Below are 16,877 nucleotides of genomic sequence, written 5' to 3'. Positions count from 1 at the left end.
GCTCCAAAAGAGGTTGTTAAAGAGCTGTCTGTCGGGTCCCGGCACCCTGGAAAAACCAAATCAGGGTTCACTTGAAAGAGAGAGTGGGGATTGAAAGTAGGGTACAGAGACATGAGAAATAACAAATCAAGTCAGGAAATTTCTGATCAAGATTCACTTTAATGCCGCCTAGTAAGAATATAGAGAGAGCAAGGTCAATAGGATCTATTCTAATGGCACTCACCCTAGCCCCCACGCAAGAATACAATAGTCTGAATTGCTCCCTGTAAGAACTTCCTTGATCCTCTAGGTGGTTCCAAGTTGGGACTTCCCTACTTCTTTCAAAGGTAAATAGTCCAAGGATAGCCTGGAACACAAGACCTCGTGAGGCAAAGGTCAGCAACTCGAAAGTCACAGCATGCAGCCTAAGCCCAGGATTTCTGACATGACAGAATTGGGCATGGCTTCCCACAGCTGCCCTGTATTTTGGCCTATCCTACTGACCCCACGTGAAGCTGGTCTTCCGACACTGTCGGCACAGTTGCCTTTCTTCTCAGAGCTACAGGGACTGACTAGGCAGGAATGCTGTCTGTACAGACTGCATGGACAAACTCGCACTTGGTCCTGTCCTATGTAGGAGCTGGAGAGCTGCGGGATTCCATAGATGAGGATCCTTTGCCTTTGCTTGCCTGCTGGAAGTTGTGACTCGGTGCTCCATCACCACTTTAGATTGATGGGCCCAGACGCTGGTGGAAGAATGCCTCAACTTCTTCTTTAATTGGCAATTGCTTTCTACTGATTCACTCAGGTACTCCACTTTACCACGTTTCCTGAAATTACACACCTAAGTGATGTAATGTCAAACGCTGATTAAAATATCATGTAGATTTTTTTTAGTATCATTTAATTCACACATCACAAATTTACCCTCTCCCTAGTCTAATTACAATTTGATTTCAATGAAAAAGAAAATACGCTCACAAGAGCCAAGGGTGGAGGGGCCTGCCTGTGGTCTTAATATTGAGGTGTGGACAGGAGGATGAAGCTAAGGTCATCGTTAGCTGCAGAGAGATTTCCCACCCAGCCTGAGCAACATAGGACTCTGCAAAACACAAAATAAACGTACACACACACACACACACTGAAAAAAACAGCAGTGTTTACTTGTATTTATGTATGTCCTTTTTTTGTTTTTTTGGGTTTTTTTTGGTTTGGTTTTTGGAGACACGGTTTCTCTGTGTAGCCTTGGCTGTCCTAGACTTGCTTTGTAGACCAGGCTGGCCTCGAACTCACAGCGATCCGCCTGCCTCTGCCTCCTGAGTGCTATATATGTCTCTGTTGCTTAATATAATGATGAAAAAAACAGTAGGCAGAGTCTCAAATACACTCCTTTAACTCTGAGCAATATAGTGCCACCATCACGGTGGCCATCCTGGAGCCAGACAAGTTCTGCAATATCCTGCCTCTACCTCCTAATAGCTGACTTTGACACAGTATTTAAAGTTCCTAAGCATGCAATAGGTTCTATGTGCTGAGTCGATGCATATGGAAACCTCTGGTGCAGTTTTTGGCAAGAACGACTTCTGTAAGCCAGCTTAAGTTTGTGGAAAGGTTGTTTTCCTTCTTTCTTTTCTTTTCTCTCTCTCTCTCTCTCTCTCTCTCTCTCTCTTTTTTTAGAGACAGGATTTCAGTTTGAAAAAGTATTCTGGATGCACCTTTGGGCCTCTCATTTTTGTAAGAATTCTAAAGAGCAAAGGATTTAAAATCACGAGGTAAAATTTAATGATTCAGTTCCCCACCCACAGCCACCCCCAGCTATCCTAGAGCTCAAGTAACAGAGGGGAGGCACAAACAAAATGCTGTTTGAGTTATAGACTTGGCGAAGATTGAAAAGTATTATAAATTAAAAGCATTTATAAATATAACAATTTAGGAAACAGGTCCCTGCTGGGAAGGCTTATCTTCAAAACTACAGACCAACAACAATTTATTAAGCTGCCCGATCCTCAACATGCTCATTAAGTACCCCCAGGAAGTATTATGAACCCTCCCTTGAACACTGCTTTAAAAGGCCATAAACTTCAGGACAGTCCTGTCTGAAAAACAGGAACCACCACCAAAACATTTTTTTGTTGTTGTTATTCGGGGATTCTCCTGAGAAAGAAGCTAAAAGAGCCTCTCTCTGGTTTGGGGATTTGCAATAAAGATCTATTCAAAGACGCGCTTCTGATGTCGGGTGCTTTACAAGGCCTTTGAATGTGGAGGAGGAGAAATGTGGCTGAGTCTGTCTAGGCCAAGCTGACCTCCAGCTCGGTGCGACCTTCTGTTTCCAAGGAACAGTGATTACTGATGTGTCATCTGCTTTAAATGCCAGCTGTGAGAACCTGAAACTAAGTGACAGGTTACAGTAGTTCAGCAACTAACTGTAGAAACAGTTCGTTGAAAAGCAAATACTAATAATGTGTTTGCAAGGCAGGAAAAGCAGAAAAATCCATACACTGCAGAAACAGTTGAAAACACACAGGAAGTGAAGTGGAGAGAAAAATAATTTTCTTAAGTGTGGCCACATACACCAAAAGGGGGGGGGGGGGAGGCACTAAAACACTTCTCCGTCCCCTCAGAAGACCCTCGGGTGAAAATGTAAATTGCTTTGGCATAAGATCTAGTAAGGTGAATTTATATTGCTAGCTTCTATTCATTTTCACAATATTTGAAGTTGTGCAAAAATAAGCATTCTGCTTAAAAAAGAAAATAACGAATCAGATCGTACTGAAGATAGCAAGCATGATAAGGCCTTTTTTATCTGTGCTTAAAAAAAAGAGAGAAAGAAATTGTTACCTTATATACTGTAAACTTTCAAATATACTAGGGTCCTTCAGATTTGGGGAGGAGGAACAAAAAGCCTCGTGTCTTGGTTGCAGAAACAGCAGCTCGGCGGAAAGAGCCAGAGGGTGGAGCTCCACCCACTCCTTGCTGTTTTCAAACAGGTCCGCTCCCAGGAAATAAAAGCTCTTTCTGGGCGGCTGCAAACCTTAGGTTTCTCTCGGTTCTCTAGTAGCATCTTCGAGATGTCTGGACGTGGCAAAGGCGGCAAAGGCCTGGGAAAAGGTGGCGCCAAGCGACACCGCAAGGTTCTGCGGGACAACATCCAGGGCATAACCAAGCCCGCTATCCGGCGATTGGCTCGGCGCGGCGGCGTCAAGCGCATCTCCGGGCTCATCTATGAGGAAACTCGCGGTGTCCTCAAGGTGTTCCTGGAAAATGTGATCCGTGACGCCGTCACCTACACCGAGCACGCCAAGCGCAAGACGGTCACGGCCATGGACGTGGTCTACGCGCTCAAGCGCCAGGGCCGCACTCTCTACGGCTTTGGCGGCTAAGCGGGTCCACCTGCTCTCCCTAGGCCTTTCTCTTCCACCCACCCCTAAAGGCCCTTTTCAGGGCCACCAAAGCATCCGGAAGGAGTTGTGGACGCTTGCTCTAGCAGATCCATATTTTTCGGGAGCATGGGAAGCTTTGCAGGCCTGCATTGTTTCCTATGCAAATTAAGCTGCGTGAGCGCACACTCTCATTGGGAGAGTGAGCCTGGTGGCTCCGCCCACTGGCTGGGTAGCGTGGGGAAGGCTTGCTAAGTGCTGTAGGTCTGCGTGAATGGTTTTTCTTTGCTTGTTTCTTGAGTGTCCCGCCGAAAGGTGGCGAATTGTTGAAGGAGCCCGGGGGTGCTCGGCTGGAGATCCCGCGTTGCGGCCTGTCACCCACGTTCCAGTGAGGGCATGGGGAACTGAGTGAGAACTAGGACAGAGGCTTGGAACCCCACAATAAAGTGACCCTGCAGCATAAAAATGGTCTTTTCTAGCCTGCAGCTGTTTCCCTGCCTTAACGATGTGTTTTGGGGGGCAAGGGCAGCTCGGGCTGGTGTAAACCTCAGTGATCCTGCCCGTTTCGAATGCTGAGTCCACAGACCGACTGAGTCTGGTTTTTTTTTGTTTTTTTGTTTTTTTTTTTAATGCCCTAGGGTCTCCCAAGTGGGGAGGTTAAAGAGCCGGTGCTGCTCTTACAACGGACCTGAGTTCGAGCCTCGGCACCCAAATGGGTTACCTCACAATCTCTTGTAACTCCATCCCCAGGAAATTAGATGCCTTTGGCTTCCTTAGGCCCCTGGACTAGGGTCTCCATACCGATTTTCCATACACATAACTAAACAGTAATTTCTTTTCCAGTGCCCCGGTATTTTTTGGCATCTGATGTTCACTAGGCTTCTCACTGGCTGAGAGTATAGGAGACATTGTTGGAGTCCCTCAGCAAGAACCTGACAGCTCATTAGGTATGGTTATCTCGTGTTAAATGCTTTCTGTCTGTCAGGCAGTTGGTGCAGTCTTTCAGCAGATTTATTTTAAGTATTGTTAATGACCACTTTAATAGCTGTGGGCCCTACAACGAAAGATTTTTTTTTTTTTTTTAATGGAGCTTGCATTTGAATTCAGCCTTGTGAGATTTTTCACTTCGTTTTATGTGCAACTGTTTTTGCAGACAGGCTCCACTGCTGGTTTGCTGGCATTTTACTTCCAGCATTCTGAGCATGCGTGACACTGGTGTACATTTCTAGAGGAGGTTAGTCTAACGAACTCTTTATCTTTTCTTTCCTTTTGGTTTTTTGAGACAGGGTTTCTCTATCTAGCCCTGGCTGTCTTGGAACTTGCTCTGTAGACCAGTCAAACTCAGAGATCCACCTACCTGACTCTGCCTCCAGAGTGCTGGGATTAAAGACAAGCGCTCCCAGGCCCAGACTATAACTCATTTCTCAAAAGCAAGTGAAAAATTAGTTACTTACTTTTTAGCTTGAGATATTTTCAGTTACAGTTACTTGGTTTTAATTTTCTTGTAAGGTCACACGTTTTATCAAAATATTAAACACAAACAAAATGTAATAAAAATGTTTATCACTCCCAAATATTTACTATCAGATATCAAATTTACTATCAAATATATATTACTATCAAATAGAAATGAAATTTAAGCATCACTTATTGTTGCACAAATAACAATAGCCTCTGTGGAAATCAGTGTAGTTGTTTCTCAAAAAGCATAAATTAAAACTTCCGTGTATCCCTGCTGTCCCACTCTTGGGTTTGTGCATAAAAGAATCTTAGTCACCACATCTCAGTCATGCGTGGGCATCCTTGTTCATTGCTGCTCTGTTCACCATAACCAGGAAATGGTTATGTGTCTTTCCATCACCAAATGAATGGAAAAAAAGTTACGGTATGTACACCAGGTGGGATTTTACTTAGTAGTAAGGAAAAATGAAATCTTGATGTTGACAGAATGAGTGGAACAGAAAAATCACTATGTTAAGCAAAATCAGACTCTGAAAGATAAAAGCCATGCTTTTTCTATTTTTTTAGATTTACTTATTTATTTAATGTGAGTGCTCTATCTGCATGTACACCTGCCCGCCAGAAGAGTGCATCAGATCCCATTATAGATGGTTGTGAGCCACCATGTGGTTGCTGGGAATTGAACTCAGGACTTCTGGAAAAGTAACCAGTGCTCTTAACCTCTGAGCCATCTCTCCATCTCAAAGCCATCTTTTCTTCAATGTAGTAGGGTCTGTGTGTGTGTGTGTGTGTGTCTGTCTGTCTGTCTGTCTGTCTCTGTGTGTGTGTGTGTGTGTCTGTGTGTGTGTGTGTCTGTCTGTCTGTCTCTGTGTGTGTGTGTCTGTCTGTGTGTGTGTGTGTCTGTCTGTCTGTGTGTGTGTGTGTCTGTGTGTGTGTGTCTGTGTGTGTGTGTGTCTGTCTGTCTGTGTCTGTGTCTGTCTGTCTGTCTGTGTGTGTGTGTGTCTGTGTGTGTGTGTCTGTGTGTGTGTCTGTCTGTCTGTCTGTCTGTGTGTGTCTGTGTGTGTGTGTGTCTGTCTGTCTGTCTGTGTGTGTGTGTGTGTGTGTGTGTGTGTGTGTGTGTAGGTCCCAGTCTCCCAGCATCTTTGCACGTAGAGGCAGAGTGCCAGCCGAGCCTGTGCCTTTGCACACATCCTGCTTCTGCTGGTCCTGTCTCCTTCTGAGGTTACATCTACACCTTGGGGTGTGAGGTCTACTGTTTTCATGAGATAAATGTTGCACCTTAGTGACTTTTCTAGGACCCTACTATTGTTTCAAACCAGATGCTAAGTATCTTAAAAGTCTATTTAAATATATAGTGTTTATACCAACTCTTTTTTCTCATTCCCCCTCACTACACCCCCTCTCTACACCTTCAGGCTTGTTTGTAGTTTTTGGGTCTTTTTTATCCCAAGTATGGGATGGGGGACAGACTTGTGAGAGAGCAGGTGAGGTTTATCCACTTGGAAGTCGAACCACTTCGTGGGGGAGCTTGGTTTTTGCCAGCTGAAACACATCCTAGTGTACTCTGAGAGGAAATAGACAGACAGACAGACAGACAGACAGACAGACAGACAGACAGATATAGATTTAGATATATGATCCCACACCAGGAGGCTGGGGCTTTTTGGGTCTTGGTACTGTTTGGCTGTCCATCGCTGCACTTCTAGACGCTCCTAGAGAGAACCACTCCAGTGAAGGCTTCGAGGCTCCGTGCTCTGGCTGCTGTTCCAGGTTCCAGCAGCAACTTTGGTGGAATTGGTGGTCTGCTGAAATCCTGCTGACTACAGGGGAATCGCTCCCAGGAACTGAATTCAACAAGGCCTACTCCTCCTGTTCCCATAAACCTCCTTTCTCTCCTCTCTAGGATAAGTGGGTTGGAAGGGAGGTGTAAGCATTTAAAGAACCCCAAATAAGGCAGGCTTGGAAAAGTTGGAGCCTACACTTGTTGACCATGTAGTGTTTGAAGTTTCATTTGACCTAATTTATGTTTTCTTTGCCTTTCATCGCTCAACGTTTCCTAGTTCTGAAGCTGAACTGTTTCTTTATGACCCAAGTTCCTCCATTTCTTCATAGTAAAAGAACAGACCAGGCCTTCCCACAGCCCACCAACCTGCTTGCCACTCACTCTGCATCCCCAGCCGCACCAGCCCCCAGGTGGACCCCAAGCCGCACCAGCCCTCAGGTGGACCCCAAGCCGCACCAGCCCTCAGGTGGACCCCAAGCCGCACCAGCCCTCAGGTGGACCCCAAGCCGCACCAGCCCCCAGGTGGACCCCAAGCCGCACCAGCCCTCAGGTGGACCCCAAGCCGCACCAGCCCTCAGGTGGACCCCAAGCTGCACCAGCCCTCAGGTGGACCCCAAGCCGCACCAGCCCTCAGGTGGACCCCAAGCCGCACCAGCCCCCAGATGGACCCCAAGCCGCACCAGCCCCCAGATGGACCCCAAGCCGCACCAGCCCTCAGGTGGACCCCAAGCCGCACCAGCCCTCAGGTGGACCCCAAGCCGCACCAGCCCTCACGTGGACCCCAAGCCGCACCAGCCCCCAGATGGACCCCAAGCCGCACCAGCCCTCAGGTGGACCCCAAGCCGCACCAGCCCTCAGGTGGACCCCAAGCCGCACCAGCCCCCAGATGGACCCCAAGCCGCACCAGCCCTCAGGTGGACCCCAAGCCACACCAGCCCCCAGATGGACCCCAAGCCGCACCAGCCCCCAGATGGACCCCAAGCCGCACCAGCCCTCAGGTGGACCCCAAGCCGCACCAGCCCCCAGATGGACCCCAAGCCGCACCAGCCCTCAGGTGGACCCCAAGCCGCACCAGCCCCCAGATGGACCCCAAGCCGCACCAGCCCTCACGTGGACCCCAAGCCGCACCAGCCCTCACATGGACCCCAAGCCATACCAGCCCCCAGATGGACCCCAAGCCGCACCAGCCCTCAGATGGACCCCAGATGCTCTCGGGCCACTGACAACTCCTGCTCCTGACTTGAGGACATCAGTGCCACTGTGTGTACAGAGAATGATGTTGTACCAACACAGGTTTGTTTCTGGGAGGCGCTGAACTCTTTATGCATCTTGTTTCCTATAAAACATATGAATGATAATAAAAATGCACTGACTTTGGAAAAAACAAACAAATCAGCATTATGGCCGTCACGCTTACCATTTTTATACTAATGTTTCAAGCTGCCTCTGCAGATTTCTTGATAACTAAAAATAAAACTTTTATTACATTTTGTTTACTCAGAGAGAGAGAATACGAATATACAGAATCACTCTGTGTGTGTGCAGGTCAGAGGACAGCTTGACAGTTTGTTTTCTCTTTCCACCACATTGGGCTTAGTGTTAAGAGCCTTTGCTGGCTGAGCTTTCTCGCCAGCTCTAGGATAGTTTTTAACTCACACCCTCATTTCTTCTTCTCTTTAGAGATACATTTGATTTTTAAAAAAAAATATGTGGGTACATGCCCAAGTGTGCAGGTGTCTGTGGAGGCCAGAGATGTCAAATCCCTCTAGACCTGGATGTACGAGTGCCTGGGAGCTGCCTTGACATCGGTGCTGGAATCCGAACTCAGATCCTTTGCAAGAACTGAATGTGTTCCTAACCACTGAGCCATCTTTCTTCAACCCCGTCATCATTTCTTGAATGACACCCAAGCTTCTTTGCACTGTCACCTTGCTACACTGGGGTTGGCATTTCCTTACACCTTCCAGTTAGGTCAGTTTCAGCTGGACACACTTTGACCTAAAATTCCAGAAGAATAACTACTGTGCACACAGGAAGGAGAAATTAATTCTGCTGCTTGAAAAGAGCTTAAAGAAGAATAAGAAGGGACTGGGGGAGAGGAGGGGCTGGAGAGATGGCTCAGCGGTTAAGAGCACTGGTTGCTCATCCAAAGGTCCTGAGTTCAATTCCCAGCAACCACATGGTGGCTCACGACCATCTATAATGTAATATGATGCCCTCTTCTCTCTGATGTTCTCTTCTGTCGTGCAGGCATGCATATAACAGAGTGCTTATATACATACATAAATAAATCTTAAAAAAAAAAAAAAAGAAGGGACTGGGGTGTGGCTCAGTGGGTTAAACTGGGCATGACAGAGCACCTGGGCATCCCCACTGGGCATGAAGCCTAGGTTCCATCCCCCGCACCCTGAGGTGTGACAAGCCTGGATTCCAGCACTCTGCAATGGAAGTGCAGGAACAGAAGTTCCAGATCATCCTTGGCCAGCCTGAGCCACATGAGACCTGTCTGCAAAGGGGAGACGACGTGTCGGACACCTACTGGGCGTCAAGTACTTCCTAATACTGTGTTTTAAATGAGTTAACACAAACTTCTGACTCTGAGAGGTGACATTTGCTGCAGCATTAACCTCATTGCCACTGGCTGCTCTGGTAGTTCTAGAAGCTACTAGGCTTGTCTTGAGGATTCTGTGTTCTGCTATGGCCCGCTGAGCCGAAGGATCTAGAGAGGATGACTCTGCCACAAGCAGAAGCCAGTTGATGCTAGACTGTAGTCCCTCTTGCGTGATGCCACAGCTTGTCCAGTTCCTGACACCATGGACCCTCAAAATGACAAAGCAAGGTCTTTGGTCAAGTGTGGATCATCTCCTCCTACGTGTGGTGAAGCCCTTGTCAGATGGAAAGATGTCTATGGTTTAATATCCATCAAGTGTTCTGTTGGGTCATTTCCTTCAGGTTTGGTTTCTGTTGTTGTTGTTGTCATCGTCGTTGTCCCAGGCTTTGTCTCTCCCTGGACCGAGGTGCACAGCTAAAGGGTTGGGACTAGAGATAGACTGGGAAAATCTGTGGCAATAGAGGGCTATAGTTCAGTGTTTGCCTGTTTCCCTGGGAAACAGGGAATTACCCCCAAGGTGGCACCTCAGCCTCACCTAAGTGCCATCTCCGTGAGTAAATCCTATCAACTGCTTGTCACACCTGCCCAGGTCCAAAGTCCAGCAGCAGTAGTGGCTTAGCTGTCGAATGTGCTGGAATAGAGAGTAAGTTCACTTTGGGAAGCAGAACAACGGAGTACTGGCAACCTCAGGCACCTGCTGCAGCTCGTGTACTGAGCCAACAGCCAAACCAGGCTCAAGCCCACGCCACACGACGCGTTCATTACGAGCACCACGTGGTGGCACCCGACTTTAATCCCAGCACTTGAGAGGCAGAGGCAGGTGGATTGCTGGGAGTTCAAGGCCAGCCTGGTCTACAAAGCGAGTTCGAGACAGCCAAGGTTGACAGAAAGAGATCCTGTGATAAGTGTTTAGGGCCTAAGTATTATATATCAGTTTAGAGTAGTTTGTTTTCCATAGTTTAGGAATAGATTTGTATTAGTATAGTTTCTGCCTGGAGCACTTATCACTATAATGATCAATAGGCCATTAACTCCCCTTCGACCACCTCCTCAATTAACCATCTCTCCCCAACAGCCAAACTTGCTCTTCCTCCCCCAGCAAGCCCTGCCTTCCACTTCCTGTCCTTCTGCCCAGCTGATTGGCTAAACAGCGCTTTATTGATGGTTGATACAGCCACTCAGCATTCCTTCGCAATTCCCTTTTTTAGTCTAATAAAAAAAAAAAAAAAAAAAACCCTTTACCCATACATTTATATCATTACACCAATGTACAAAATACACACATGAACCGCAGAACAACCGTTATTATTTATGCTATACTCATAATGTTTCGCTGTCTTCAACCCCATCAGAGACTTGAGAAGGAATAAAATTAATTAGCTGAGTGAACAGGAAGCGCAGGTTAGCAGCTTCCAAAATGAAAAAAAAAAAAAAAAAAGACAGAGACACTTTGCTACCTGAAGAGTCACCCGAAACTCTTTTACGCGTTGGAGCATCGTCTTCAGCCTTCTTGACCAATTTATCTGACAGACATGTTTGTGAAGCAGGGACTGTTGAGGACTTGCTTACCCTGTCTTGGCAGAGCTAGGCTGTCAACTCCAACTGTAGCCATGCTTGCCCATTTCAGACAGAATTCTGTCTGTGGCAGAAAACAAGGACATTTTTGCCCAGTGGCTGGTTTGCCACATCTGAAGCCATCTCCATATGGAGGTTCCTTGATGCTCACTACCTTCTTTGAGGCAGGCTGGGTGTTACCAGGAGTCAACCTGTCTCATTTTCAAAGAATCCTCAAAACAAATAAAATTGCTTTCAATGCTATATTCTGTAGGTCTCTGAGGTCTTAATCTAAATATTTTACCTTACCTATCTATTAAACCTAGGATATATAGTCTAGTGATAAAATTGAATAGTACAATGAATTAAAAATAAACTTATTTTACATCACTATCTAATATTCTATACCAGTGAATTAAAAATAGCCTGTGAGTAACAATTAAAGCCTTAAGTTGATGAATAGATTCAATAATCTACCTTTTGTCCTCTCATTACTGTATACTTCTTTATTCTCAGAGAAAAATCCCTGAGTCCAACCTCATTCTTTTCTGAATAAAACCAATAATAACACAACCAATTCCCAATGAAGATAAACATCCATAGCCCAAAACCTTATCCACCCCCCTTTAAGGGAAATGGGACAGCGTTCTCTTTTTAAGGTTTCTTCAGGCTGATTTGGGGTGAATAATACCTATACAGGGGCCCAGATAAAACTAGGAAAATGGTTAAACCAAGCTGAGGTAGCATTTGTGGTCCAGTCTCTAAATGTTGAGAAACTCAGGCTTAGTAAAAGTCCTGTGTGGGACTGTCTGAAATGCCGGACCAATTGGAATCAAGAGCTTTCTCCAAAGCTGTCTTGGGAGATGTTCTGTTCTGATGACAACAGCAACCAAAGCACTTGTGGATGGAACATGAGGAACGCAGGATGTCAGCATATCAGCGTGCTGGAGGATGAATCCTGTCAGGTCTGATCCAGCATCTGTGTCGGGTACTTTAATTCTGAAATTATAAAATTTCTCACAAGCATTATACAATTCCAAAACTATAAATACATAAGGTGTATAAACACATGATGCACAAGCATTATACAATCAAGGCTAGTACTGTAGTTTGAATTCATGTACGTATAGACTGACTTAAGTCAGCAGTCTCCTTTCCATCCAGGTCTGTTTTATTTTCACCTCATTCAAGAAGGAAGCATAATATTGCCATTACCAAAGAACATACAATCACTATTTAATTGAAATCAAAACAAGATTGTACAGTTCTTAATGTCCTTCTCTAGGCTCTGTGGCACCTGATGGATAGCTTGGGCTGCTACCTGTCCCCCGAGGAAATGCACCCCATTTTAGAGACAAGCCGGTTGCCTGAGCAAAAGAAGAGAAGGCATTAAGGTTGCCCTTTTAAGTATATTAATTTTAGCCTTTGAGTTTTTGGGATCTAACTAGGCTGACGTGTACTTTGTCACCTGTAAGTCCTCGGTGTCTTTTTGCATCTGGTGTGACTGCCACCTGTCCCTCGTGAAAACAGCTGCCAGAGCAGTGACACTTTAACTCGGCAAACAACGGCTTTTCGATGTGGGAGGCATGCAGTTTGCATGTCAGTTTAAATCCTAGGCTGTTTTGCAAGTAACTTATCAGCAGTGGGGATCACACCCTGTGGAGACCAGACTGGTCCAGAACTCACAGAGATCCACCTGTCTTTTTCCTCATTGTGTTAAGATTAAGGGTGTGTGCCACCACCACCCTGCGCAAATATTTCATCTCAATTCCAGTCAAAAATATAAAAAAAAATTTACGTAACATTCAAGAGTTATCGAAAAAATTCTAAATATTGGGTCAGCTGCACCAATTTAGGCTTCAGTAAGTGAAGCCCTGTCCACTATTCTTTTGAATTAATTATTGCTAATTCGCATAGGTAGACCCTCTCCAGAGAGCTGATAAATACCTTGCAGCTAACAGGTTCTGAATTTCTGCTGCTACCAACTCTGTGGAAAAGAGTTTGGTTCCTTCTTCCCTTTCCATTGTTGGTAACTTAACCTGGCATCTCTCAGCTTTCTGCCTTTCTCCCTCAACAACAAAAGCCAAGAAAAGGCCAGAAGCCTTCGGCCACATAGACTTAGCTTTCAAGTTTTTGTTTCATTATTCTTTGATAAAATTCCTTTTTCCAATCTCATGGTTGTACCCATGCTGAGATAAGGACACAGGAAGTGAGAATTCTAGACGGAACACGTGTGTGCCTTCCAGGTGCAAAGACAGGAGGGGGGCATGGTAGCAGAAGGCAGTAAGAGTTCCCACGTGAGATAAGCAACTCTCTTAACACAGCCTGACTCCCTTAATTATACAGCCGATGTGTTAATAGTTTTACAACACAGAGACATTTCATCTTAATGACACATTTCATCTTAATGACACATTTCATCTTAATGGGTTCGTGAGCAATTGTTATCTCGGTCTTTCACGTTTGAAATTCTTTCCCTGGTAACACAGTAGCACCAGATGACTCCAGAACTGCCTTTACTTGCTAGTGTTGGTGTTTCTTTTCACTTCCCATCGCTCTTTGTATTTGATTGCCTCCTCAGCCCCTGACATGGCTTCTCTTCACACTTGTAACTTCCGGAAGAAATTAAAAAATAAAAATAAAAAAATCAATTTACGACTTCCACTTCTTCTCCTACTTCAAGAAGTGAGAAGAGCAAATGGACGAATAAGGACAAAACCAGTGACGTGAACTGTCACCCACAGCAAAGGTGCCTGCATGTGTCAGGTGACCACCTTGCCTCAGGTGACCCCCATGCTCTCTACAGCCTGTGTTCACTTTCCAGACACTCACCTAAACTTTCATTTTGCTGCTATGACAGTGATTGGCAGTTGCAGTTTAAAGTAGGTGTGGGGAGTGAGGGTGGAGAGTGGGTTGGGCGTGGGGAAGATGTGTGGTTTGTGTGGCTGTTATTTGCCTTGTTGTTCGAGGGTGTAGCCCATCATTGTGGGGAAGTGTACCACCAAGAGGAGCTCCAGGCGGGAACACAGAAGCTGGCCACATTGTGTCAGCATTCAGGAACCAGGAGCAGATTCCTATTTCTCCACCTTCTTACTCATTTTTATTCTATCCGGGACTCCGGGCCATGGCAAGGTACCACTCACTTTGAAGGCAGCTGTTCCCAGCTCCGTGAGTCCTCTCTGGACACATCCTCACAGACACAACCAGATGTTTGTCTCCATGGTGACTCTAAATCCCCCTCCCCAGCAAGTTAACAATGAAGATCACCCATCACAAGTCCAGGCCTTGTCAACCTGTCATTTTAAACCATAACACTGCTCCCATTCCTAAGGTCCCAAGATCTTACCATGCAAAATGAGAGAATTTCTCTCTAAAGGCCTTAATAATTCCAAACTTGTCCAAAAGCCCCAAAGTCTCTTTTGAGACTTGTGGCAATCGATCTCTTAACTATATCCCATGTAAAATCAGGCAATAAGCTACATCTTCCAATATACAATAAGACAAATTAAATATTCCCATTACAAAAAGAAAGATTGAGTGCATGTGAAGGCACAAGCCTGTAAGCCCAGCATTCAAGGAGACAGAGGCAGGCAGATAGATCTTTGTGAGTTTGAGGCTAGCCTGATCTACAAAGCAAGTCCAGGACAGCCAAGGATACACACTGTCTTGAAAAACAAAAACAAATCAAAACAAAAAACCGAAAGAAAGAATTGGAAGCACAGCAAAGAAACATCATGCGAAAGCATAATAAACAAATCCTCCGTCTCCAGGCCCTCCATCTCCAGGCCCTCTGTCTCCAGGTCCTCCGTCTCTAGGTCCTCCGTCTCCAGGTCCTCTGTCTCCAGGTCTACCATCAAGAGCTTGTGATGGACTCACCTGAGCTCCAAAAGCCTTGGGTAGCCATGTGACCTCTCCAACATATCAGCAGCTTACCTCAGCAGATAACACACAGTGCTAACACCTCCAACACCCTGGGAGTCTCCACTGCAACTCATGAGTCACATCTCAGTTCTATGCAGTGTCTTTTTGGAGCCTTCTTGCTGAGAATCTGACTGAACTACACGTCGCTTGTCCTCAGAGGTGTTTTGGAGCCTTGCTGGACGTCTCCACGACCTCCTTGATCGTACATCTTTCATGCCTGTAAAACCAATGCCAAGTGAGCAATGCTGCCAGCTTGAGATGTAGCTAGGCTGCATTGGATGGCAGCTGAAGCATCGTCTATGTTTCTTCAAGGCTGACCCTGGGAAAACATTTCCCTCGCTGGCCATTTTGGAGCAGCCAACCTCTGTGGCAGCAGGTCTCAGTTGACTCTTTCTTCTTTCAAATGAACTTAAGTAGGATCCAGAACCATCCATAGGTGGAATCTTGGACTCAGGCCACCTTATCTATTTTCCCAATGTGGAGCAGGAGCTCTCCCTTTATTGGTTCTGATCCCTTTAAAAATTACAGCTGCTTTATTTGCTCCCCTGTTGTCTGCAACTTTAAGCCCACTCTTCCTTCAACACCACATGTGTCAGACTTGTCTGCACTGTCTTGCTGAGTAACAATCACGCCACAACCTGATGTTATATTGTCTTGAAATCTCCTCCACCAAGCAACTTGGTCCCTTGCTTGAATTTAGCCATACTCAAGGCTTACTTCAAGACACTGACAAAATAAGGCCATTTTCTTCTTCATAATATAGCATAAATGGCCTCTAGTCTAGTTCTCAATGGAGGCCTTTTTTTTTTTTTTTTTTTTTTAACCCTTGAGCCCTCACAAGCCAAGCTTCCACTGTCTGCACTTACCTCAGCATTCTGGCCTTCTGGAATCCCACCAAAATGGCCTGTAAGTTCTATTAGGAGCATTCTTGGGTTTGTAGCCCACACGTGCAAACTCTTCCCCGATTCCTACCACAGATCAGTTCTAAGAGCCTAAGAACCACCTGGCCAGGTTTACCACAACCACGACCCTCCTTGTAGTGCCAAGTTTCTGTGCTGCTTACCATCTCATTGCTGTGACAAAATACTGAAGAAAAGCAGTTTCAGGAAGGAAGGCTTTATTGGCTTGTAGCCAATCCTGGGCCAGGAGGCAGAATTCCTACAGAGAATCACCCAGAGGGTTTGTTCCAGGCTATGTTTGGAAGAAGACCATCTCCTTGAGGGTCCTGCAAAAAGGGATGCCACCAGTGAGGAAATAGACATCCAGAAAGGCCATGCAGGTGACCTTGTGGATGGTTGCAAGTAACCTTGTGAGGGTTGCAATATAGACTGTACAGATTTCTTTGGGGTGAGGAGCTTACTTCCATTTAGATTGTGGGTTTACCAGTGGCTCACATACTTGGCTTGGGAAAATTGAAAATGCAGTTTAGGTTATTTCTGTGAAAGACGCACAATGCTAGTTAACACATTTTTCCCCCAACCTGAAGGCACTGTTGGAAACAATGAGTTTGACCCACCGGACAATGCCTGTTTTTATTTCCCAACCTCCATTTAAACACAGGTTCTTTTCTCACATCTGCATAGATGGGTAGAAAATCAATCCGTCCCAAGACAGAGGTCATGAACTAACTCTTTTAGCCCTGCTGCCCTTTCAGTATTCTAGAGCTGAGCAAACAGCTTTTGGGTATCACCCTTGATTCCCACTTCTCCCTGAGATCTCAAATCCAATAAAATGTCAAGTCCCATCCATTTCGCATTCAGATGCATTGAACCCATCACCACTGCATTCACCTTTTCCCAGACCCCCATTAATTCGTGTGTACTGTTAGCCTTCCTGATCCAGCGGGAAGGACTCCAGGAAAGGGAAGGGTATCCTGAGATGCGGGAGCCCAGGAACGAACCACATAGCTCTGCCAGGGAGGCCTCCTCCACAGAGACCTTGCAGCTCCCAGAGTGATGAGGTGGGGGAGGGGTCCCCAACTCCTGAGGAGCTGAGGAGCTTAGGAGCCTGAGCTCTACTCCTTCGTGTTTCTTCTTTCTTCCTTCCCTTCTTTCCAATAAGAAAGTCACACCAGGCAGTAAATCTCTTAAAAGAGATTTATTGGAGGGACAAATCCAGGAGTGGAGGCTTCTGCTCTCAGGAGAAGACAGCGGATAACTGGGCAAACACAGCCTTTATATAGGGCTTTTTA

The 16,877-nt window shown here is 45.9% G+C and overlaps 2 protein-coding genes across 2 annotated transcripts; both read left to right on the top strand.

The window, feature by feature from the left end:
* The first annotated feature begins 3,017 nt into the window (after positions 1-3,017).
* On the top strand, positions 3,018-3,387 carry LOC127197564 (histone H4). Its single transcript, XM_051155505.1, has one exon. It carries the CDS (start codon positions 3,048-3,050, stop codon positions 3,357-3,359), a length of 312 nt encoding a protein of 103 aa, XP_051011462.1. The 5' UTR covers positions 3,018-3,047; the 3' UTR covers positions 3,360-3,387.
* Positions 3,388-5,243: 1,856 nt separating this feature from the next.
* LOC127197731 (proline-rich protein 2-like) lies at positions 5,244-7,823 on the top strand. Its single transcript, XM_051155685.1, has 2 exons — positions 5,244-5,254; positions 6,995-7,823. Exons 1-2 carry the CDS (start codon positions 5,244-5,246, stop codon positions 7,821-7,823), a joined length of 840 nt encoding a protein of 279 aa, XP_051011642.1.
* Positions 7,824-16,877: the final 9,054 nt, after the last annotated feature.

This window comes from Acomys russatus, chromosome 13 (assembly GCF_903995435.1).
Source record: "Acomys russatus chromosome 13, mAcoRus1.1, whole genome shotgun sequence".
Taxonomy (NCBI): domain Eukaryota; kingdom Metazoa; phylum Chordata; class Mammalia; order Rodentia; family Muridae; genus Acomys; species Acomys russatus.
This window is presented reverse-complemented; position numbering and strand designations above follow the sequence as displayed.